Source organism: Nyctibius grandis, chromosome 21 (assembly GCF_013368605.1).
Source record: "Nyctibius grandis isolate bNycGra1 chromosome 21, bNycGra1.pri, whole genome shotgun sequence".
Classification (NCBI taxonomy): domain Eukaryota; kingdom Metazoa; phylum Chordata; class Aves; order Nyctibiiformes; family Nyctibiidae; genus Nyctibius; species Nyctibius grandis.
Window position 1 is genome coordinate 4,358,861 of NC_090678.1, and position 26,614 is coordinate 4,385,474.

The 26,614-nt window shown below is 39.4% G+C and overlaps 1 protein-coding gene across 8 annotated transcripts in view; it reads left to right on the forward strand.

Annotated features, from left to right (window-relative positions):
• RABGAP1L (RAB GTPase activating protein 1 like) overlaps nt 1-26,614 on the forward strand; it is a 257,691-nt gene that overhangs the window by 125,440 nt on the left and 105,637 nt on the right. For all 8 annotated transcript variants that reach the window (XM_068417064.1, XM_068417065.1, XM_068417063.1 and 5 more), the window contains 2 exons: nt 15,471-15,584; nt 25,364-25,438. In XM_068417064.1, the coding sequence (XP_068273165.1) occupies nt 15,471-15,584; nt 25,364-25,438 (189 nt within the window). The remainder of the gene's footprint in view (nt 1-15,470; nt 15,585-25,363; nt 25,439-26,614) is intronic.

The following is a 26,614-nucleotide window of genomic DNA, read 5'->3' on the forward strand; positions in this document are numbered from 1 at the left end:
ACCATAGTTTTCTGATAGAAATTACACGTCAAGTCAAATCCTTTTGCAATCTTTGGAGATAAAATATATTTCTGAACAAGAGAAAACTTGGGAGCATGGTAGCTGTTGTGTAACAGAGTAGTAAGCAGAATCGAAGAGTGAGAGACTCCAGGTGCTTCCTGGACACACGTTTTTTGTTTTGCCTATAAATAGCAATCTGTGTTTACGCTGACTGAGTCTTTGCAGAAAAAGCTGCAGGTACTTAATGGAAAACTTTGTACCACGTTCTGTTTAGACTCAGATCTGGTTTTATATATTTTTTGGTGTTTTCCATCTTTTATAGTCTATCTTGAGAGACATTTATATAGCGGGACGTCAATCTTTTGCCTCTGTTTAATCTCTCCGTGAGAGCCTGTAACCCACTTTTCTGTAACAGCAAATGCAGTTTTCTGTCTTGATCTTGAGAAGGTGAAAGTGTTGGTAAGACTCAACGTTGCTAATGCCCTGATTAACGTTTGTTCTGCCCATTAAGATAATTAGTCTGGTTTTTGTAAGAATAAAGTCATTTAGATGGATTGCTAGATCAAGTACATCTGCCTTTTGGAGGTGTATCTAGCAGTTTGGGGAGTTTTACAGTGCCAAAACCCACATTGAGAATGCTCACCGTAGTGCTGCCCCGTGCTAGTTAGGATATCCCAAAAGAAAGGTGCTCATTTCATTTTTTTTTTTCTAAATTGGAATTTGTGTTCCACTAAGCTGGTCCTTAAGCTGGTAGAAACATCCTCTGACTGTGCTATGAGCTTGTATGGGCTATCAAATAGTTTCCTGGGATTTGGAAGCCTCTGTGCTGTACAGAAGATATTAGACAGGAATTGTTAGATCGGAGGTGCGAGGGTCTATCTTTGAAGTTTTAGAGTGGAATTAGAGTAGTTGTGTTGGAAGGGACCTACAATGATCATCGAGTCCAGCTGCCTGAATACTTCAGGGCTCACCAAAAGTTAAAGCATATTATTAAGGGCGTTGGCCAAATGCCCTTTTTTACCATCAAAAGCATTAAATACCTGTGTGAGGCAGCAAAATGAGATGCCATTCACACATGGGTTGTGCAGCTTTATCATCCTTCTGCTCCAAAGATCAGGTTTTATTGCAGTAGTGTAGTGGGATAGCTGTGTTACAGTTCTTACGATGACTTGTTACAGTTGTTTGGGTTTTTTCCTGAATTTTTTCCACCGTTTCTTATACATGAACTAAAGTTTCAGCAACAGCCAGCAGCACATGCAGTTTTCAGTAAGCCACTATTAAATATGAGGTTCTTTGAGGAGAGATTTCTTCCCCCACTGAACTGCTCTGCAGTTTTGCCTGACCTGAAGTGAAGGCACCTCCAAAGTGAGGTTTAGCCACTCTGCCGTAATCTGTGGGAGAAGAGCCCAGATTTCGCAGATTTGGTACAGAGGGTTGCTCGTGTCTAAATTTAGATGCGCATCATATTTTAGGGAAAGGGTATCAGGTGTCCTGTTTGTTGGTACTTCTTTTTTTGACGTTAACTTGGTTACATTTGTCAGCGATAAGAATAACTTTTGTAAAATAGTTTTGTCCTCATTGTTTAGTCCTTACTTTGCAGTTGGGAAAGGAATGTACTTGAGAAGCGTGTGATATTCTTCAGGACTTATTTAATCCTCTGACCATGCTGTATGCTCCTTGAAAGCGATGATATACACATTCTTGTAAACATATATGGTATTTAGTGTTAGAACAGTACTGAATATCAGTTTACAAAAAAAAAAGCGTAATAAATTGCTTTTTACCTTCTAGATTAAACTTCCCGTCTTGAACACTCTAAAACTTGGATGGATCTCTTTTTTATGGGCCAAATGGTCTGAAGTAATGTAGGCTATTAATCTGTAAACCCATAGGTACCTAAAGGCTGCTAAGTATTCCAGAAGAAACACCCTCTGAAAATAGAAAAAAATATAAACGTTATATGACATGTAAATATTACCTACATAGAAATATGGATGTTACTTATAAATGGAGGGAGATGGATGTATAAATGAATGTGTCGTGTCATAGAAATGTAGATTCAGAAGTAGTAAGAAGCTGTCTTTATTTGCAATATTCTCTGATACACATTTATACACTTGTAAGTAGATGTTTCGATTAATATTTCCTTCCATTTGCAATTTAACAGTTGTACATGGTGGCAAAAATTGCAAATATGCTATCGCAACGCTGTAGGTTAAGCGTGAGCGTGCTAAGGTCAAATAGAGAAGGAATTGCATGTTATATCCAAATGAGATCTGAAAGTGTCTATTAAGAAACACGATGAAGTATAATGCAGGATACAGGAATTCTTGTCAGAAAGAGTGATGAAAACAAGGCTGATCGTTTGGTATCTGTGTTCTTTTCAGTAATACTTGTAAGTATCCAGGTGAGAGAGTATTGCAGCACATGCAGTGTTTTCTTCGGTCTTGCTTTCTAGCTGTGAGAATTAAGTATAAGAAGTGAGCAGTGGTATCCAAAAAAGCCAATATCCACTCAAATAAGCCCAAAGTATATAAGCAACTTTAAGAAGTTTAAGTTTTAATCTACATCAGTTGTATGTTGTGGGAGTTCAAGAATTCTTGAGACAGTAGGATTAATAGTCTAGTATATGCTTCTAATACTCAGAAAGGAAAAACCCTTTTCATCTATCTAATAGCTGTAACTAGATTTTATAGAATTCCTTCGCCTGCATAGTAAAAAACTAATTTGGATTTTCTTTCAAACTGATTTTCATTGATTTAAATTAAGATATTTGATTTATAGCTTCCTCTTATGAGTCAGTGAGAACTAAACGAAATCAACTTGGTACTTCTCTCGTCTCCCATCCTTTATCTTGTTTTATTTCTTCTTGGTCATGTCCATTTCACCACCTCTTCTTGTTTTCATTTCTGTCCCTTCTGTTTAATTCTGTTTCCCTCTCTCCTACTTTAGATGTTCTCTGTCCTGTGTTTCAGTCCCTGCTTGCTCCTCATTGCCCATCGACTCCTTTGCACAGTGAGAGTCTGATAGAACGTCTTTTTTCCCATTTTGCTGTTGACCAGCCTGTTGTAGTCACATTTGTAAAGTACTCAATGTCATTTAACCGCAAGTTGGAGCCTCTTCTTCACCTCAGGCAACTATACATATAATGAAGTAACAAAATTTCATGAGAAGTATTTTGGCTGGAAAGCCAAGAGGGAAAACAAGGAGGAGGAAAGGCTAGATCAAGGTTATCCCTTCGCTGTAACCTTGTCTCTGTGTGTTGTCCTTCATTATACAGCAAAATCGTGCTTGCAGTTGCACGGCTCCGGGGGATGCCTTTGCAGATAGCAGCTTAACTTGATCTGTCTTGATTTATGAGGAGTCATTTTTGTTGACGGTCTCGAGAAGGCCTCAGAAGTCCCAAGGACCTTCCTTTCCAGGCAGACCTGCTGAGCCCTGTGGGAGGCACCTTTAGTGTCTTTCCAGTTTTCTGTCACACCTGATTACAGGACGCCCGTTCTGTTACTTCTTCTGCCTCCTGCCAGTATCTTTGTGGATGTTCTTGGAGGTGAAAAGGATATGGTGACAAGGAAGTTACTAAGTCAGTTTAATTTTATGGTTTTTCTGTAGGTGGGTTTTGGGTTTTGACAGACTTTGCAGTAGAACTTGTGTGAGAATTAACTATGTGAGCAACCTTAAAAAACGGGGAGGTGATTTTCTGTGTGTTAAATGTAATGATCTAGTAACATGGTAAACAAACCTTCCACATCATAAAATTGTGTTCAATTGATGGTGACCCTTGAAAAGGATGGTAAGAAAGTACACTTGACTTCAGTCCAGCTGTGGGGTTTTTCTTGGGGGAAGGGGTTATGTTTAATCTTCACCAATTTATCTTTACTTAAATATTACATGGTTGCTGGCTTTTAGTGTAGACCTTAACATAACTGAGTAACATAACTGAGCCATGTTATGACTGCAAATGCGTGGAAGGTGCTTCTGTAGCATTAAAAAGCAGCACTGTCTCATGGTATTTTTTCAGTAATACCCTTTATATGAAGGAACTATCACCTCTTTGTGGTTTGTTTTCATTTTGTCATTATAACTTTGTTTTATTCTTCCATGCCTGAGGGTTTATACTGAAGTGAGTTAATTGCATCTTATGATGATGTAAGTAGCTGTTTTCATGTGTCTTATGGTTATTACTTGTTTCTTATGGGATGGGAAATTATCGATTTTCCTATTTGTATTGCTCATTGGCATAAATGTCAGAGGTGCCAAGAAGGGCAGTGTTGATTCACTTAGAATTAGCATATTTAAACAGATTCACTCTTGTTTTGTCATGGAGACATTGACAGAAATTTTATTCATGTCTTACTTCTGAAAATGAAAGGGTTCAGTAAGAGATCGTTGTGAAGCAACAGTGTTATCTGTAAACTCAGATAACCTCCCCATCATAATCAGAATAATTGGAATAACTAAATTTAATTAAATAAGAGGTGGGTATAGGCTCCCTTGGTTTCTTCCAAGGGGAGCGAACAGCTGAAGTATCCCTGAAATCTGCTTATTCCTCTGCAGTGCCTATATAAAGTGCTTGAGAAATGGTCAGACACACTGAAAAGTAGTATATAGAAAACTGATAACACTTGAAACTAATTTAAGATTATTCTTGTGCACTGTGTTGTCTCTGAACTGTCTGATCTTTATTGTTATGACCCATATGTGATCAGATAAATACTTTCTAAGGTCAGTACCATATTGATCTGAATCTTAGGAGGCACCGAATCTAAAGTGAATTTTGGTTTTCAAACAATAGGAATAAACTAGATCAAGATACAAAGGCAAAAATTGAGCTGCTTTTGATGATGCACACACAGCCCCATAGGTCCCAGTGACCTGCAGAGCTCTATAGCATGGCCCTTCCGTTGTCATATGCAGTGGTTATGCTGCTGTCTCTCAGCTGGGAAGAGAGGGACTTCAGGGCTTATGCTGAATTAAGAAATCTCTGTGGCCTGAAAATGCTGGTTTTGCTTGAGAATGAGAGAGAGTCAGAACGAGCTAGCTGACACACTAGGTTCTAGCACCCTAGAACCCGACTGGCTGGACTGCAGCTTCGCTGAAAAGGGCCTGGGGATCTGGAGGACATCAAGCTGAGCATGAGACAGCCTTGGGCCCTTGCTGCGTAGAAGGTCGATGGTATCATCCTCCTGCATTAGGAGAACGGTTGCCAGCAGGTTGAGGGAGAGGGATCCTTCCCCCCTGCTCAGCACTGGTGAGGTCACACCTGGATTACTGGGTCTATTCTGAGCTCCCCAGTATGAGAGACATGGACGTGCTGCAGAGGTCCAGCAAAGGGTCAATGAGAAGGTGAAGGGCCTGGAGCATCTCTCCTATGAGGAAAGGCTGAGAGAGCTGGGACTGTTCACCCTAGAGCAGGGAAAGCTCGTGGGGGTCTTACCAATGTGTATAAATACCTGAAGGGAGGCTGTAAAGAAGACAGAGCCAGGCTCTTCTCAGGGGTGCTCAGTGACAGGACCAGAGGCAATGGGCACACACAGGAGGCTCCATCTGAACCTAAGGAGAAACTTTTTTACTGTGAGGGTGACTGAGCACTGGCACAGGTTGCCCGGGGAGATTGTCGAGTCTTCACCCTTAGAGATATGCAGAAGCTGTCTGGACATGGTCCTGGGCAGCCAGCTCTAGGTAGCCCGGCTTGAGCAGACAGGTTGGGCCAGATGACCTCCAGAGGTCCGTTCCCACCTCAAATATTTCTGATTCTCTTCCTTCCAGTATTTTTCCTCATTAGTTAATCTGAAATTGTATTAAAGACTTTGAATAATAAGCTCAGATATTGACAACTCGTTATGAGCCTAGGCAGCATCTGCTTAAACCTACTTTTAGCTATATGTGAGGAGGTGAAAGTCCCTTTGTGCTGCATTCCCTCTCCTTGTAGCGGGGAGAAAACTTGAGGAAAGGGTTAAAGGAGATCTGTAGTCCCTCTGTATCAACATATCTAAACTGCTTATGTCTACGATTCATCTTGCAGCAAATTCCAGAGCTGCATTTGCAGTACGTGCCACCTGTAGTGCCAGTGGTTGCTCAGCAGAGACCGGGATGACTGCAGTTTCAGCAGCTGTTTTCAATGTCTCATGTACTCTGAAGGATCCAGTGAGGAAACGTACATCAAATGCTGTCCAAATTGTTGATGAATAGAACTTTTTTTTATAAATTGCCTTAAAAAACAGCAATAAAATAGAATAAAATGTTATGGGCAATAAGAGCCTTATGTAACTTTTCCTTTTAGTACAATATTGTGCCACCTCTGTAATTACTTCTATGTTAGGTATAAAAATGCTTGACACATTAATTGTGTATTTGTGGATAATATCACTCTAGATTTACAAATTAAGGGCTCGATGCTCAGAAATAATACGCACTATTTGGTATATCCGCAATTGAGTGAGGTTCTGACAGAGCCAGCAATGAAAACCACGTGCTGTATTTCTGTCCTTTTCCCTAACCGTCTGTCTAGCCCTCGTCTTCTTCAATGCACCATTTTCTGAGGCTGGAGTAAAGCCTTTAAGATCTTGTTGAAAAGTGATTTTGACCTTATATGTTCCCAAAGAGCCAGAGTCTTTGGTCTGGTAGTCTGATGTCAATGCTGAGTGATGTTAAGGGCTGTCAAGTCAACAAGACCACCAGATTTTGGATTTCTGATATAAAGAATAGAGAAGATTATAATGGGCTTGTTGATCTTAAATAGTTCTGGAAGACGAGTGGTTCAAAAAAGTATTTCCAAATAACAAGGTGCCTTCACAGTAAAGAAAATGTAAAGGCAGTGTCGTCATAGCAAGTATTAAAACGAAAGCATCCAGGGTATCAAATGATCGCTTGAATTATGGAGCTGTCGTCAGGGAGCGGATCGGGAAGGTAACAGAGTTAGTGGTTTTTACTTACTGTAAACATTACAGCTGACCAAAGGTCTGGCTGAAGTGTTTCTGTCTGGATTATTGGAAGAACTCCATTGTTTAAGAAAATGAGGGACAGGCGTTTCCTTTGTGAAGAAATAGTCTGTGCACTCCAACAACTACGGGCTTAAGCAGCTTTTTAAAATCAATGTATTGGCAGATCTTTATCTGCGTAGTGCTTCAAGGCATTTCCTCCTTGTTCAAAATCAGCGTCGCTGACAGATAAACTTCCTTGATATTACAGCATTTTCTCTTTTTATTAACATTTTGCCAGCAGTAAGCAGTACAGATGCTAAAGGTTAGGATGTGCTAGGAGGCCCTAGGTAGCTGTGAATTTTGTTATAATTCTTTCTTTATATATTTGTTATAATTCTCCCTCGGCTTGCAAAGGAAAAGTCAAGGAACTCTGGAAAGCAACACTTCCTTTAAAGTCTTAAATGGACCAGTTACATTGATCATGTCATCTTTTGATTGCCAAAAGTAGGTTTAATTTCAGAATTTGTAAAAATGTGTTGAAAGAAACACTGAGTAGACGGACATTTACTTGGTCAGTGACGCTGCAGGAAACTAGTCTTTTAAGACCTAGATTTTAAGAAAAGTTTGCTTTTTACAGATGTTTTTTAAGCAGTAACTGTATTTTTCTTTTTTATGCTTCTTGTAGTGAAGATTTCTAGGCACTTGTTTAAAATTGAAGTAGGCTTTGTAGCACCATCAATGAAGGCAGATAAATAGGAGTCACGGATTCAAATACGACACCTTTTCCATTTCCTGTAGACAGTTTCACATGAGTTTTCCACAGCCACCTGATATCGGTGCAGTTAAGTATTGCTTGTTAGAAGCAGGCCTTCCCTTTCCAGTTGCTTCTGGAAATTACCCAATGAGTTGGTGGTAGTGTCAGAAATATTTGAATTTCAAATTACAGATTAATCACAAGAACATTTTTTCCAACCTTTACAAATGGGGTTCTGTCTCTAACAGAGGAGACATCATCAGAAACTTAATCTAAAAATTAGCAAACCAGAAGGAATTTGGACAAAATTAACTTGCTACAGGGATAAATCTGTGGGTTACCTTTTTCCTTGTCTGTTAATGAGATAGTGCCTGTACACATTTCACAGAAAAAGGGTGAAATGATGACAAGTAAACTGGATAATATGCTTTTTACTTGGATAATATGCCTTTTACTTGGTCTACTGTATCTTCACGTCCTCTGGAGTGGCCAACCTTTCTAAGCAATAGCTGTTAAAAACAAGAGCAAACCTAAGACAAAATCCAGGGCTTAAAAACTTTTCTCCAACCTTTAACAAAAGAATGCTGGATATCATACCTGCTAAAGACGGTGTGACCCACAGAAAGCCCCAAACGTAATAAAATGGAAATTCAAATACTCTATCTCCAAACAGATGTGCATGGCCCTTCATGCCAACTGTACATCCTATGGGAAAAAAAAAACAACCCCCCTGTGCTAGTGTACAGAGCATCTTCTCTCTCGTGGGAGATCAGGGAGCTTTCAAGAGGAGAGTTTAAGAGTAACTCTGAATTCACAGCGTACCATGCCAATGGCAAAAAATGGAGCCTGGTGCATTCAGAAATTGATCTCTTGCCCAGTAGCACAAACTGTTTTTATTTTGACAGCATCTTTCAGAAAGGATGTGGCAGGGTGAGGAGAATAAATTATGTATCAGTAGCATACGAGAGAGGGAGGGTGTATAGAATAGGAGAGGGAGAAGGAAAACAAACCACGAAGATAGTAAAGGTCATGGATATTCTTTGTTTTTCAGAACAAGGCAGTGTATGCAGAATTGATCGGTTTGTGTCTGATCTAGTTTTGCTGTGAGATTTTACAGAAAAATGTCATCTGGTCCGCTGCTGATTGATGGCTCAACCTGTTAAGATCTGAGCTGTTTCTGCCTTACCTCTGTGACTCCTACAGTATCACTTTTTTATAGCTATGTACAGAAGATTGTTTACATAGGTATCTTTCTTTTTCTAGTACTACCTTTTTCTTCTGTGCACTCTTTAAGAATCTTGCTGTCATTCTCTGTGGTCCAGGGCTACCTTGTCCAGCATCTTGTAGCTGAAAACTATCAGCACCAGCTTCTGGGAGGGTTAAAAACCTCATGCTGGGCAGTTGGGCAGTGTGTCCTCATCGGGTCTCCTCCTCCTCCCAAGTAGTTTTAAGATTGACTTAAGTATTGAAAGAAATACAGTGACAGCCTTTCAAAATGAGCATCGTTCCCCGTTTCCTTGGCATTCACATGGATGATCGTATAAATAATAGAGTAGTTCATGCTGAGCTCATGACCAATCCCATCGCAGTGGTACTGTATCTAAGAGGATTAGGGTCCCTGCCCACAAGCTTTTTAACAATTAGAGAGTTGGATATTTAGAAGTGATTGGTAATTTCGTGTCCCTAGTCTAGAAAGGGGCACGTTGTAGATGTTTTTCTGAGGATCCTGCCTTGGGAGTTGCTCAAAATTTGAGGCACGAGCAGCTGCCCACTACCTTGTCAAACACAGCTTCAGACGAATGGGAGATAGTTCGATAAAAGATGTCTGCTTCCTTGGGCAGAGCTATATTAGTAATCCAAAATATTATGCTGATGAGAGAATAGAGACTCTGACACTAAATTTAGATCCAGGCTTTGACCTGCCAGAAGCCCAGGACTGCTCAGAGTTGAACTATTGATTTGGCCCCGTGTCCAATAGGACTGTTGTTTCCTTCTCCTTGTAGAAAGCGGTTTTGCCCAAGCTGCAATAAATACAGCTGACAGGGAGCCAGAATTTGCAAAGTTCATTTGACCGGCGTGTTTACTGAATTAACCTAAATATTATGTTCACTTTAGATGTCTTGATATGTAACTGTTAAAAAAGAAAAAGTGTCTGAAGAATAATCCTCTACTTTTTTCTCAGTTTCTGCTTCTCTGTTAATTAGTATTCTTTGAGTATTATATGCTCTCAGCTGAATAAAAGCTGATGATTACTGAAAGAAAATCTATTTTTAGAAAAGAGCTGAACTCCAAGGTATGTATTACAAAAATGCTACAGAAGGAACTGAGCATAAGGCAACCATCTTTTATTCAAGATTTTTCAAAGGAAGAGCTCTTGGTTGTTTTTCTTTTTCCCCAAATACTGGTGGTAGGGAACCTGGGATTTTCTTAGATCCCACATTCTACGTGGCGGGTTATAACACGTATGGAAAATGATGAGAGGAGAGGGGTCGATGATGTTCTGTGTATACTTGCTGGCACACTGTGATGTTGGGTTTCACTGAAAGCATGAGTTTGGGTGGACGTCATTAATAATGAGGGGCAAGGCTCCGTGCCAGTTATGCAGATCATTTCCAACCCACGCTGACCTCATCTGTTTTGTGTATTTTGTATTTGCTGCCTATTTGTGATTGTGTTTCAGAGAATTTAAAGTTATTATTCATGTTCCCATCAGGATCACAAAGAACTTTAAGGGAAAAAATAAACAATGTGCAAAAAATCTGTTTCTTCAGCAAAATGCTCAGGGTACTGAAACAATGTCATCGCATCTAATAATGTGCACTTGGCAAGTCACTATTTAATATTGCAGCTTTTCGGGATTAAGAGGCATGGATTTATTACCTCCAGCTCCTGCTATCAGCAGCTGGTGCTTTTCCACATTGTACATCTCTGACTAAAGGAGAGTGATGAACACCTGCGGCAGCCCAGGACTTTTTGCTTTCCGTGCAATATATAGAAAAGTTTCAGTATCTAATCCTGAAGGAGCATAACACACCACATTTCCAGGGCATGGTAATTTTAGATGTTGAAAGCTGGTTTTGAATTTCTTTTTTCCCCTTTTCTAACTTTCCTTGGTACTCTGGATTCTGGCTGGGATTAGCTAGTGAAGACATGGCTCATGGGCAGGATGATTTGATGCAAAATCAGCTGCTTGAACCTCACCAGAGATGCGGACCTTTTAAATGGGTCCAGTCAGGTGAACCTGTACTGAGTCTCCAGCACATACAGAATCACAGAATCAACCAGGTTGGAAGAGACCTCTGGGATCATCGAGTCCAACCATTGCCCTGACACCACCCTGGCAACTAGACCATGGCACTAAGTGCCATGTCCAGTCTTTTCTTAAACCCCTCCAGAGATGGTGACTCCACCACCTCCCTGGGCAGCCCCTTCCAATGGCTAATGACCCTTGCTGAGAAGAAATGCTTCCTAATGTCCAACCTGAACCTCCCCTGGAGAAGCTTGAGGCTGTGTCCTCTTGTCCTGTCGCTAGTTGCCTGGGAGAAGAGGCCGACTCCCACTCCACTACAACCTCCCTTCAGGTAGTTGTAGACTGCACTAAGGTCACCTCTGAGCCTCCTCTTCTCCAGGCTAAACAATCCCAGCTCCCTCAGCCGTTCCTCGTAGGTCAGACCCTCCAGACCCTTCACCAGCTTGGTCGCCCTCCTCTGGACTCACTCCTACAAACCATACCGTTTTCGTATGTAAACATAAGTGATAAAACCAAACTAGAAGGAGTTTAAGATTAGAGGTAGGCCTTTGGAAGTTCACTACAATATGAAAATTGCCTACTCATATGCGTAGTGATATCTTCTTGATCACACATGGTTCTGTGGTTTTGGGTTGTCTTCTTCCCAGGATCTCTGCCTTGTTCTTCACCCTTATTATTCTTCATTGTGTGACCCTGTGCCTTACTAGATACTATTCAGATCAGGATTGGAGGATGAAGTTACTATTTACCTCTTTGACATTTCTGTGGGACTCATCGCTACAGTATTTCAGTGCTTCAGATGTTAATTGATTTTCATAACACCCTGCTGAGATGAGGAATTATTATTAACCAGGGAAATAGAGCACAAGGAGATTGAGGTCAGAAGTACTGCTCCGTTTGAATGCCAGGTTTGAGACGCCTGTGACCCGGTTTATTTTTTTTTTCAGTATTCACATAAAACTCTTGAATTCTTTTAATTGCAGCTGTCAGTAATTCTGCATTTCTCCATATTGAGTCGACAGCTGTGATAGAGGCAGCTGTATCGTAAGGAAAACTCAGGTGATGACTCGTGGAATTTTTGCGTAAGCGATGTGCCTGGTTTCACGTAAGAACTTTTGGGCAGAAGTGGGGAGAGGATCCGAGTCTTAACACGGCATTGAGATGTTGTGACCCAAGAGATTTTTCTTTCTTTATTCCAGTCTTCTGGCTCGTACCATACTTATCCTCCAGTTCTGGTGACAAAGGAAGCAAGGCTCTACCTACAGGAGTCTCTTCTACTCCCTAACCGTAATTTGTCACCAGAATGGGGTACACTCAGGACAACAAATGAGTGGAGGCTCTTTTTGGAGTGTCTGTGAAATGTTCTTAATTAAAAAATAATTCCTGACGTACATGCATAAAGATTGTCCTGTATTTTTTAATTTTGAGTGCCTATGCACCCTTAATTATCTTTTAACATTTATTTAATATAAACAATTCTCTGTTCTCTTCTGTATTTCTGTTGGTCTGCCTTCTGGCATCCAATGTCCATGTTCAGCAGCATCTTAATAGCTCACAGTGGCAGCAGTGTTGAGGAGTTAGTATCCCAGTACAGTTGCTTCACGGCTGCAGAGGTTTAGCTGGTTTAAAAGCGAGACGACTCAAAGTAGAGAGCTTGTTCAGTGGGATGTCAGCTGTCATATAGTTGACATACGAAGATAATTCTTTTCCTCAGTAGAATATTATTTCTCTGAGTTGGCAGCACAGAAATGATTATTAGAAGCAAGAAAGAGCATTAAAACTCTGTGTGCTTTGATAGCCATCTCACCTTAGCTTTTTTTCATAAGAAATTAACTAATCATGACTTTCAGAAGAATAAAAACCTTCTGAAAACCTAAATTAAGATAACTAAACTAATCTGCGGTAGTACTCCTGAGAACAGCGCTCTCAACAAACTCTATCTGGAAAAAGGTAGAAACTTAACCAAAATGGTTTTTATCTATTTTAAGAAATAATTCTACAGTGATCTTTACTCTAGACAAATTTCTTGTTTCTCTTAGATTGTGAGTTTATCGTATTTCAGATGAATGTTGTATTTTGAGAAGGAGTTAATTCTCCTGTCTTTCAGCTTAAATTTTATTTTGGGTCCATTTAATTGTTTTCCTCTAGTTTTTTAGAAGCATCTGTTGTTAATAATTCTGAACAAAGACTGTTCCAGGCTCTTCTTAACTCAGTAAAAGTGAATTTGCATTTGGGCCTTTACACAAATATTTTTTGGTCCTACCTTGGACATCGAAGGCCAGGTTGGATGGGGCTTGGAGCAGCCTGGTCTAGTGGAAGGTGTCCCTGCCCGTGGCAGGGGGTTGGAACTAGATGATCTTTAAGGTCCCTTCCAACCCAAACCATTCTATGATTCTGTGATCTACCTTGCCAACTTCTGTGTGCTCAATTATACGTTGACCTCTCAGTTCAAGAAAAGACAGAAATAGAGGGAAGTCAAACACCATCTCCCTGCTTGGCAGAAAAGCAATGTATGTGGTGGATGTGGTGGCCTTCCCATAACTTTCTTTAAAATCCCTGGATCTTTTCAAATTTGTGCTGAAGAATTACCGTAACAGATTTTTATAATGGATGCAGTAATTGCGCTGTACTGGTAGATTTTAAATGCTGTTTAAGGCATTTCCTCACAACATAACTAAATTGCCAGATCAATCTGGGAGGAAGACTGCAATTATTTAACCTCTCTTGTGTTGAAAGCCATGTAAATGAAAATACTCATTAAAGAAGTCTGATTAGAGAAATGTTTATTATTAAATTTGAATTATTATTCTGTGTTTTGTTGCATGTGATTTAGGCTGTGTGGTTAGTTTTGGTCACTAGTAGTTGTGTGATGCTTACATATCCTGAAAAACATGATGGTAACCTGGTGAAAGCACAAAGGTGTGTTTATTGTCTCCAGTTAGCATAATAAAAACATCACCTCTTTTTGTAAGCTGTCCTTTTCTTAGCACATAACGATATGCCTGGCATTTTACAAAATACAGATCGTGTTATTGTCTGGTACTAAAGATGTTGTCAAGCAAAGGGAAAGCAACAGTTGAGATCACTGAAAATTAGGACATGGTAAATGGATAAATTAATGATGGCAAAGGTTCAGAGAAGGTGTAGGGAGAGATTTGAGAGAGAAGGAAGAGGAAGGCTTCTGTGTGCAAGAGCTGGAAGATTGTGCTGAGTGCAGAGAGGGATCTGGAGGAAAGATGAAACCATAGTTTCATATGGAGGGTTGAGAGAATCAAAGGAAATGAGAAGACAGACGAGAATAGAAGAAAATTAGATTTTTTTTTTTTAAATGCCCACTCTTTTTTTTAAATTTATCTGTGATGCTGAATGGAGCTCTTCTCCAGGCTGAGCAGCCCCAGCTCCCTCAGCCTGTCTCCATAGCAGAGGGGCTCCAGCCCTCTGAGCATCTCCGTGGCCTCCTCTGGACTCGCTCCAACAGCTCCATGTCCTTCTTGTGTTGGGGGCCCCGGAGCTGGACGCAGCACTGCAGGGGGGTCTCATGACCCCAATTACAACTGTCTCATGACCCCAATTACAACTGTCTCATGACTCTAACTGTTGTAGTTCCAACTTTGACATTTTGATACCACTTTCTCATGCACACAGTGGCATTTCTCAGGTCTGATTGCCATGATTTCCATCTTTTCATAGAAATACAGTGTTGTAAGCAATTGCTTCTTTACCTGCAGAGCTAGGTATGTCTAGGGAACAACTCAGTTGCCTAAACGTGGGCATTTGGTGTCATTTGAGCTGTCTTTGGATACGCAGATCATCCACATGGAGCTTGCAGAGATGATGCAGCACTTACAGCTGACTTGTATTCTTCTGCAGTAGCAGCTGCTCACCAGGCAAGATTACCTTCGGGCTTCTCAGATGGCATCTGACACTGGTGTTTGGGCACCTGAACTCAGCCCTAGCTGCTGGGCAGTGTGAAAATATAGTTGAAGTGGAGATGGTAGTGGGGAAAGGTATGGGATTTATCTGAAAGTGTAACACTTTCTGGTACTACTTCTGGTTTTGTTCTTTTAAAGACCAATTAATGTTAAACTCTGAACATTTCTAAGTAATAGTTCTAATTTGTAATTTAAACTTGTTTTTACAGTAGATTGATACACAGTTTAAATTAATACCTCTGAGCCTGCAAGAGAGACACAGTCTAAATTTCTTTTATTTTTTTTTCCACTCCCAGAGAAATATGTAAGCATATGTTCTGTGGTAAAAATGCACCTACAATTAAATATAACTAGTCATTTCCTGTGAGTTTTAAAGTTGAACTGTAAGCCTGAAGGACAGAAAACATGCCACGTTGCTCTTGTTAAACTGTCAAATTATTACCGCATATGAGACTAGAGGATTTTCGGTTTCTTCTCAAGGCATTTTTAGAGGATGAGTCAGTGAAACAGTTATCTAATGTATCCACGTTGACTGCACACAGAATCTTATATTAAGTTTAATTACACTGTTATGGGGCTAATACTTTGGGATTTTTCTCTCTTTTTTACAGGATTCTGCTCAAGAGAGTGTCATTACCCGCGATATTCATCGTACATTTCCAGCACATGATTATTTCAAAGATACAGAAGGCGACGGTCAGGAATCTCTGTACAAAATCTGTAAGGTACAGTCAGTGCTCTGCATTTAAAGTGTGTGCCATATTCTGCTATGACTGTATTTTGCCCTGCTAACCCTGTTCTGATCCAAGTCACTAATCAATAAGATTTTAAATCTTTATTTAGATTGCACGTGGAGAGTGTAGTGCTTCTGCAATACTGGATATCCTGCAGTACTTTTTACAGCCTTGCATTTTGTGCCTCCTAAGATGCATATGAGAAGAGCAAGGCTTTACTAATGGGCAGGTGGATATCAGAGGTCTGCTGCAGTAGAAGCATGATGTAGTAGAACTTTTTTTTCTTCGTCTGGTAGAGGTTTGCAGAGGAAGAGAAACCCTCAGAGCAAGCTCTGCAATGAAGTTAAGCAAGAATGTCTCTGGATAGTTATCTAGTGAACAAGGTAGCTGAGCTTCCCACAAGCAATGTGTGTGCGTAGCTTTTCACTCATAGCTCTCAGATCACCTCTGATTGAAGAAAAATCTATTTTTTTCCAATTTGCACATGGGGAAGTTGAGGTACTAAGTGAACAGATTTGTCCAGCTTGTACAGACATACTTTTGTTGCTCAGGAGAGATGCAGAAGGTAGAATATTGCAGCTAGATAGGTAGTGCTCTGGCTGTCTCTTGTACATTTTATCGTGTTTCTGGCAGGCAGTTTTCGTTTTACGTTTTTTTTCTACATGTAGAATAAATGACTGCCTTAGACAAAGCCATTTCCACTTCCCTTCCTTTTCCTTGTTACTCTGTTTCCACCTCCAGTTGATTAATAGACGGAAATGATGGAGTTGTCATAACAAGCAGAAAAGAGTGTCCTGCCTTTGGGGTATAATGATACATATTCCTCTTCTCCAGATACATTCTGTGGTGATACAGACTCCCATTCAAACAATAATTTGGACGACTGTTAAATATAGCTGCTCAGGTTGCATGTATTGAAGTTCATTGTCATGAATAATTCGCATTTAAAAAAAATAAAGGAGCAGAGAGAACTTTGAACCAATTATGTTGATTTCTCACCAATCTTGGAGGGCTACAAGAAAACTGTTCCTGTGCCAATCTTTGAAAAGAATAATTAGGACAATGCAGGTAATTGTGGGCTTGTCAGTTTGATATCAGTTAAGTGAAAAATGAGGGAGTGCATGCAGCTTATCGAGAATTAAATGTGAGAAGTATGTTATAATGAATGCCTATGAGTTTACTGAAAATAGATCTTGACAAGGTAATAAAAAAAAAATACAGGTTTCATTGGTGAAGGTAATTTTATCAAAATTCTGTAGATCGTGGAGTCTGCCATGCAAAAAAAGTCTAAATGCTGGACAAGTTAGAACATGAACAAGACACACATTAAAGAATTAAATCTGGCTAGCTAGCTAAACATCAGCACTGAATAAAGGTATTTCAGACAAGGTGTCATGAAGATCACTCGTTCATTTGATGTACTCTGGTTAGTCACCTAAAAGAAAACAGAAAAATCATTTCTGATAAAGGTATCTCGATGACACACAGAAGGGAATGGTAAATAATGAGGTGTTAAAGGATGTAGAGATAGATGAATTTTGTGTAGGAATAGAATGACTTGAGTAACTCAGTATTTTCCAGCTGCTGCAGCTGCTTTTGATACTGTGTCCAGAATTAAAGACGACTGCTTCTACTTTGGAAAGAATCTGTAGAAGTTCCATGAGGACGATGAAAGGATTTGGGAACATACTTTGGAAAGAAAAACCCTTTCTGGTGAAGGAGTATCTCAGTCTTATTTTGTTTAATGAAGAGAAGATAAAGGAGTCATAGAATCATGGACTGGTTTGGGTTGGAAGGGATCTTAAAGATCATCTAGTTCCAACGCCCCTGTCCAAACTAGAAGTGGCTTAGAGGAGTTATCTGTCTAGCAGGCAGCTTCACAGCGGCAGAGATCTTGGACCTTCCGGAGTTTTCTGTTGTAAAAGTGAAGAATTCTACTCGTCTTCCAAAGCTGGGAGCCTTCCCTGCTCTCAGGGCCTCTGCTGCTCCTGCAGAGGAAGCTGCTGCAGATGTTGGTCCTCTTTTCTTGAAGGATCTACATCAGAGGCCTGTCAGTGTGTACACCAAGTTGAGGGCTGCTTTTCCTGTGAAGCATTTTGTGTTTATCTACAGTTGAATGACCTCTGCCACTGTGCCACTTTCTCTTGATATGAACACGTTCTGCAGAGCATCTTTGCAGTCAGCTTCTAATTTACTGCTCCGCACAGCTTTGTCTCATCAGCAGTCTTTGTTACTGTGCTATTTTTATGCGTTCTGTATGATTTGTGAATATTTGCAACAGCATCAGCCCTAGCACGTCTTTCTGTAAGCTTCTGTGAGTGAGCTCACCTTCATTCTGTGGGGGAGAACTGACTGCTTATTCCTTCCTTTTGCTTTCTATCTTTTAATCAATTATATGAGTGCAGAAGAGGACCTTCTGAGGCAGCTTAGTTCTCTAAAAAGCCTTTGGGAAGGGACCTTGTTGAAGGTTTTCTAAAAATCCTAGACGACTTTGACTGCCTCATTCTTTTATGTGCTCATTGGTTCAAAGAAGGATTTGGGAAGCATTGCTTCCTGGTGGAACAGCCATATCCAATCTTCAACATTGAATTATTCATAAGTTTACTGATTTTATTCTTGACAGCTTCTACCTACTTGCCAGTGGTGAGATCAGATGCAACTGCTATGTAGATTTCTAGGCAGCAACGTTTTCTTCATCCTTACACTGTTTTCTTAAACATGAGCTATGGCTCATGTTCTACAGATGACCTGTCTATGGCCGGGTCTGGCTGGACCTTGGGTTTATGATTGATGTGGTGAATATTGTTAAAAGGTAATTAATTTGCTTACTAACTTGTCGTTTCATTGGAAAAAAAAATTAATAATTTGTGTTAAAAGTAATATTGTGGCTGCTTTCTATTACTGGAATAACTTTCAGCAGAGGTGCTGTGCACCCATGCCCTTCTTCTAGTATGAAAGCAAGATATTTGAAGAATGGGATTATTGAATAAGGCTAGAAAAGGTCTGTCCTCAAGTGGGAGGGTAAAAAGCTGAAGAGCATTTTCTTCATTCCCCACTGAAATAAGAGATGATCTGAGCTGTCAGATAAAAAGGAAAACCATTAAAAGCTCGCTGCCTCATTTTAACGGGTCTGTCAGTTTTAGTTCCGTCTCTTAATCTCTTCTTCAGAACAGTAGGAAATCGGGAAAGATGGAAACTTTTTCAGTTGCAGAACATTTATGTGACAAAGTATCTAAAAATAAACTTTAAGGCTGACAATGGTGATAAGGAATGAAAAGAGTTCCAGATTCTAGACTGGAGATTTCACTCGAGGACATCGCAGAAGCTAGATTTGCACAGAGCAAACATCTTTGGGAAAATACTTCTGTTTCTTGCACACTTTGTTTAAACACTATGTGAATTCTAGCTCTATTTAAAGAGCTCCTTCTCTGCGTTACAATGCGTAACGGAATAGTACTCTCGACCTACTTCCACGCGTGCATATGTAGTTAACGGCTTGGTGCTCCAGGGAATCGCAGCACTCGGCAGAAATAGTCCTTTCAACCATTTGCAGTGCAGAATTTAACACGAGCTGTGTTTTCTCTAATTTTCTGATTAAAGTGACTCCTATTTGACAACCAACCACCCCAACACTAACAGGAGAGAGGGAGTGTTGCAGGGAAGCCAATCAGGTTAACTGGGCGAGCGTTCTTACTGGGCAAACTGGAAGAACAGACACAACGCTTCCCTGTTTTTCTGAAAGTGGTTGAATTACTTTGCAGAGATTCAAAGTTGATGTGTTTTCCAGTAGACAAAGGCGTTATGGAAGGATATGAATCATTTGTATCATGACATACCTCGTTACTAAATCCTTATCTCCTTGGTTGGTCAAATTTGTGGGTTTTTCCTAATCCCAGTCGTACTTGCCCGCAGGTTTTATGCTCAGGATCGGTGTGATGGCTGGTTTACTGTGAAATGAAACGCTCTGTTTTCATTGTCGTTCCAAAGTCTGTCTGTCTGTTGGTACCCCCATTCGTTGAGGGAATAACACATTGTTTTTCTAGCAGAGCTAGTACTGAATGGGCTCCGAGATGGTTTCTCTGTATGATTGAAATGTGAAGATGTCTTTGAGTTGCTCTTCTGTGGCCGGTAGCTTCTGTGCTGTGATAAGCTGCGAATGATGGATGACTCTGGCTCATCCTTCCGCGTGGCAGAACAACTGCTTAGTGCTGTCCTGTGAGCTGATGGTCTAACTTTCATCCTTTTTGTACATTTTCATTTCCATTTCATTGCAGCATCTTTTTTTCACATGATCACCTCTTCTCAGCATGCACGTATTCTTCCACATTTTTTAATCCTTAGTTATCTCCTCAGATTTACAAATGGGAATTTTCCATATTTGTCCACTTTGGTTTAACTGTTCGTCAGAGAGCAGATCTCTTTCTTTCCTATAGGAGTCTATTTGCCAATTTTAGAATAAACAGGAGCAGAAACAGAATCAGTTAAGAATTATTTTCTCATCTATTTTTAGTTGTTTATTTTCTTTGCTCCTGGGTTGAAGAGCAATTTTAGTAAATATTGTTGTCTTGTTTCATGCAAAGGATTTTTAATGTTATCTTCTGCCATTTACATATTAATAAGGTTCCTTCTCTGTGCATCTGTGCTCAGCAAGGAAGCAGTAGGACTGTTCTTGCATATGGGGTTTCTGCTGAGGCTGTACTAGTGAAAAGGTCAGGATTGTGAATCTTGAGTGCTGGAAGGAGAGTAAAGGCTTTAGTATGTTGGGAGGCCTGCCTGAATAAATGGGAAGATTTCTTCATTCTCTCGGCCCTACAGCTCTGGAGGAGGCATATTGTGTAACATACACGTGCCTCTCCCTGATAATAAATGAGTAACTAATTTCTAAAAATACAGTTTTCAGTTAACACAGAAATTCCTTGTATAATGTGATGCATCCTGAATGCTGCAGTCACGGGGATATTGTTGCTTTCAGACTGTTAGCCTTATAATAAATTTAGGTATGGAGTTTTAATTTATGCTATCACTAAAATTACTCAGCGACCGTGCGTATCGTAAAATACCTTGTTGCGTGAGAAGTCTGCATCAAAGTATGGCTGTTTGCTTGAGACAGGCTGCTTTTCAGACACCATGTAAGTCTCTTAACTCTACTATAACAGACTCCAGCACAGAGCTATGTCTGTAGCAAGCATCGAGTAGATTCCCTAGATCACCTCTATCATTTTGGTAGCAACACAAAGGTAAGTAACGAGAGCAAATCAGGCTTGTAATTCTCCCTGGAAAAACTTGCATTCAATTCCTGTTACATTTTCCTTTTTCCTGGGACACAGATACCTCGTACGGCTGTTAACAGGCATCGTGCCAGCGTGCCTGTCGCTCGGTCAGAGCAGGGAGTGTGTCCTGTGCCAGGAAACGTTGTTACTGACGAGAGGTACCGTTTTGCAGATGAGGGATGGAGATCTGTAGAGCCTCTGCTCATACCTTTCCCTCTGCATTGCCCTGAAGTGTGCGTGGGGGAATGAAAGCTCTGGAGATGGAAGAGCTTTGTATGAGGCAGACACTAGAGAAATATTTTCGTGAGCTCTCTTCAGGTTCTAAGGTAGTTGTCATGTTTATTTTCTAATGCCATTGAGTTACTATGGTGAAGGCAGACTGGCAATGTGATTAGAAGCTGGTATTTGCTGGTAGTGTTTTGCATTTTGTTGTTTTAAGTACGCTTGAACCTTCAGCAAGTATAAGCAGTCATTTTCCTGCTTATGAGGATGCAAAATGATGAAAATAATTTCATTCTGGAATTTGAGACATACTCTCTACTCTTCCTTTTTTAAACCCCCTGGGACTCATACACAGTAGTTGCAGAAATCCCAGATCTGAGGTTTTAAATTCAAATCAGCAACCTTTCCATTTGTCTGTCAAATGCTACTACTTGGAATTTTTCTGCCTACAAAAGATTCTGATCTTGGGAGATTTTCCTCCATTAATTATTTTAGAGAAGAATTTCTGTCCATCTCTGTGTTCTTCACTCACTTTCCCAACATGCAGGTGGTTCTCTGTCAGTGACTTCATTTGAGGAGACTCTGTTGCTTTCAAAGTATTCACTTTCTAATGGTGTTGTACTAATAACTGCATAGTAGTTCTCTTCAGAAGAGAGATCACTATTAAAAAGACATTTTAATTCTGTGAGGGAGATCTTCATTTAGTTAAAACGAATGGAAGTAGACTTCAAGTCAGAATCTTCATTAAGTCCCATTTATAAGACAGAGAATATTTAAAATCTCAGTTAACTGGAGTATTGTGATTGAAGAATTCCCCAAGAGCTTAAGAAAATAATAACTTAAAAGACTGCACTATTGTGGCAGGTTGTCATAGGGAAAAATCCCATTCTCTTGAAATTACAAAGTTGCAATGACTGCAGTGGGAATAAGGGGATTTGGGATTTTGCTTTGTTTTCATATTTCACGTGGAAAGACAAAAGTTAATGCTTCTCAGTCCCTTAAAACGGTAAATCTTAAATAATTAATCTTAGATCTTTTGTCAGTAATACGATATTATGGTGGTATCTGTAGGCAGTATCATTATTTTTGAGGCTGTTTTGGTTAATTACATCATATTGCAGCAATATCAAGTCCCATAGGCTACTTAAAACTAAAAAAGTAGAATTGTCAAGGCAATATGCATAGAGTTTCAAAAATCTCTTTGCTATGGGCAAATACAATGAAATCATTAAAAAATAAATCTGGAGTTGCCAGGATTATGACGCTTTGACTTAACAGCAGAATCTTTCTGGGTTGGATCTAATTCTTGTGCAGAACTGAAGTTAGGATCTCAGTACTTGATAACAGCTGCTTGTGAAGGTCAGATTTTGGGGAAGGACCTAGTGGAAATTCATTTCAAAAAGCAAACAGATTGAGCCGTTAATTTTTTTTTTTCCATAGTTGTTGGTTGCTTCAAAGATTTGTTAATGATGACATCCTTTTACTGGGGCCCTCAGACATTTTTCTCCTGTATATCCTATGTATATCTATGTCCGCTAATTAATTTGAAATATTTTTTTTAACCAAGTTATCCAGTATTTATTGATTTGTAGTGCTATGGATCACATTTTAAGAAATGTTTCAAATTTATCATCTGTTCTTCTGATTTAATCAACTAATTAATGGTTTACTAGTTTACTCTGCCCCACCCAAGCTTTATGGGTGAATATTGTCTGTTCTTAATACATTTTTAGTCTTTTTATTCCTTTTAATTTATCATTCATCTCAGTTGGAGACAGATCCTTCAGCACATCCCGTTAGAAATGGTTCCAGCAGGACGACAACCCCTGTGATTCTTCTGTCATAAAACAGACCCAAGGGAAGTTCACGTGGATTTTCTGCTATAGTTTAAATACAACTTCTCTACCTTGATCATATATTTTCCAAGTAGAGGCTTTGCCTTCCTGCTCTGGATGTGTTTGAAACGGATTTAGTACTAGTTTTACTGTGTTTAGGAAGTTGATTATGAGAACATGTCTTGGTCTTCCTTCATATTTTTATATTTAACATGCAGAGTGAGGATATTTTTGCACCCTCCCCGTTTTCCCTCTTTTGCTATAACTTCAACTCTTTCACAGTCTCAAAAGGAGTATATTTTTATTTCTGATCACTTTATTTACTTCTAAATCTAGGTCGGTTTTGGACTCAGTTTGTTTGTTCCAATGTGTTGGTTTCTCAATAGTTACTTTCAAACTTGTTTGAATTAATTTATTGCTGTTTCCAGCAAATTATTAGCTGTTGTGCTAATAACACTTCTCACAACAGAGAACCCCCACGCATTGACAATTTGCTATTAATCTTTCAGCCTGGAATTTTTTTTTTTAAAGTTAAGTAAAAATGTAGTTATATAGTATGAAGAAATCATAAATCAAATTTATGATTTGTAATACTGCATATCTGTTTCTAGGCAGAGCTGGCCTTTCAAAGGCAGAAATAATACATATTTTAGGAATGCTACAGAAATAAAATCTTAGGCATCCATAAACCGATAGATTTTGGGAACAAACAAATAAAGACTCATGATGATGATGATTTAACCACTGGATGGTTCTAATTAGTCATATGCAATATTAATTTAAATGTTGAAAGTAATTTCTGTTAATTCAGTGTTTAGTAGCTAAAGAGTAATTTAAATCAACTTTTTCCAAGAGAGCATCCTTTTTGTATCTGCTATTGTACACTTCTGGAGTTATTTTTTTATATTTTACTTTTGTGGCTAGAGCTGGTTTAAACTGGTAAGCAGATTGTAATGCTTCATTAATTTTTTTTTCAATAATTTATGTGACTAGTCGTCTTGTATTTGCTTGACCACTGAAACTGAGCAATGGATTGGGATTATTTTCACTCAGAATCTAACTAATCTCATGTAACATACTTCAAAAGAATGGTAAGCAATACAGACAGATGGCAAAGAGCTGTAAGTCACAGTTCAGTTTTTCACAAAGCTACAAATGCTTTAGGAAATGTACGGATGAGTTGTTTATAAACAGTGACCTTTAAAGGAATACTCGGGTTATGGTCTTTACAGAGATCTTTTCTGGAATCAATACAGAATTCCTCATAAATATTTCTTTCTTAGTTTTTGCCCATCAGAACGGAAAAGGAACAGTGGATTAAAGACTTTAAACATTTTCTGGCTTCCATTTCAATGTTTCTGGCAGAAATTGTTTGCAATTATGTTAATAGTGTTGGCTGGAAAGGAGTCGCATCTCTCTTTGGGTCACAATTCTTCTTCCCTTTTGAAGAGGCAGCTTGGCCACCTTTAACACATGGTACGACAGACCCCGGTGGGTTTGGTTCCCCAGCATACCTGACATCGTTCGTTCTCAGTCTCTTCCATTCAATGAATTTGCAACTTGATTTCACTGGAGACTTAAAAAAAGAAGATAAGCACGGTGTTCCAGCTCGAAACGTTCTCATCTATAAATGGTTTTTGGGCAAAGCGGATTTTCTGCTTCACGTGGCTTGTTCCTCCCCGTAGCTCTGACCTTGTGATTTGTTTTCCCTGGCTGTACCCGTCGCACCTTGCTTGTTCTCTCAGGATGGCTTTCCCTCTGATGTCAAGCCTGCTGCTGCTGCCACTTTCTCAAGTTGCCTCAAATTCTTAACATCCTCTGACATCTCTTTAAAAACAGTATCTGTCTTCTTGTCTTGGAAAAGTAAGGGGGAAGGAAAGGTTGGTTAATTTAGTTCCTTTTTTTTAAGAGTAAGCAAGAAGTAGTATGTCAGTCATACTGTAGGAAAATGAGTCTCGTTCATTCCAAGGACATGGAATAATTCAGGCTGGAGTAGCTCTCGGTGGTTTTCTAACAACCAGCCTCAGGTCCTGTGCTTTCCTGATGTCAGAACTTGTTTTTCTAAGAACAAACAAGCACTCTCCCCACAACACAAACTAACCTGACTTTTATATCATATTTGTTATATCGTTAAAATTATATCCTTACTGACCTCAGCAGGATTACCCTGGATTTAGGTGAAGAGAAATTGCGTCCAACTCTTTTCATGCTGTTTGAAAAATAAAAATAAAAATTTACAAATAGGGAATCTACGGAAGATTGAGGGTGACCTGTAGATGTTTCCTTAAGTGCCCTGAAAGCCTGTGCAAGAATGGTTATGGTTGCACTCCCTTTATTATTTTAGCCTGCATAGTATTACGTATCTGAATAGCTCATTGATTATAACACGTCTTGATAATGCCCATGTGCATTTTAAATATATGTTGGCTTTTATTTTTTCTAGGCATATTCGGTCTATGATGAAGACATTGGCTATTGCCAGGGACAGTCTTTCCTTGCAGCTGTGCTTCTTCTTCATGTGAGTTAATTGCAAAATGAAGGCTTTGATATCTGAAACCAAAGCAGCTTTAAAATTGATAGTACTGTAACATGCTATTTGACAGATATTTACTGTTGTTTATTTGTCTGTGTTCATTTTCCTCTTGTAGCTTTTTGGCAAATAGCGACTAATGGCTTCTATCTTTATGAATGTAGATTTCCTTTATCTAGGAGAAATCCATTAAATTGTCAAGTACTTCTGTGTCAAAACCTGAAACTGATTTTTTACATATTAATATTTGCTTTTAATGTAGTTGTCACATAGGTGAACTCCCTTTGCATTCACAGGGAATTTAACTTTGGGGGATATTCTCAGAGTAGCTAACCGGAGCAAGCAATCTCATTAATTTTCAGTGAGACTTTTTCTCCTAGGGACATTTTATAATGTCTTTCGAGTGAAAGCTGAATTTTAACCTTGATATAGGTTAGCCTGTAACCAAAAACCGTACAAACTTTGATCTGCTGCTTCCTATATATACACATGTGCTTGTATGTATGGAGATAGATAGATAAATACACAGTTTTTATATTTGTAAGATGCTTTAACTTTGATATATCAGTAGAAAAGCAGCAGATTCAAGTAGCGTGGATATCGTAAAGAATGTCTGAATAAACCACCCAGAACCCCAACAGCAACTCTTTACTGAACCTCTTGCCTGCTTTTTCTGCCAGGCTTTAATTAATAAATTATTAATCACGGTTGAAATCCATTTTGGATTGTGGTTTTGAGTCAGCTATTGGTGGTATATATGTCACACATCCGCTTCCTAAGGCATCTAGAACTCAAATTCAGATTAATTGAAGTTGTAATTCCTAGTGAGATCTATGACTCCTGGAAGACTTAAAAGAGCATTGTACACAGTGACAGTGCTACAGGGAAGCTTTAGATTCTTTAAGGATAAACCAGAATTAGTCACATTAATGCAATCCCACATACACTGCAAATTAGCTAATCTAACAGTGATTTTGCAATTAACTTTTTACCCACAGAAGGATTTTTAAGTCTCACTGGAAGAATAAGCCATTTCCAATGCCGGAGTTGTTTAGAAATGAGTGGGTGTCTCATTCTTAACATTTGACTAATACTTCAGCTCCTCTCACTTAGCTGGATGCTGTCATTACTTTAGAGAATCACCTCTGTTTCTAATGTTTCTGG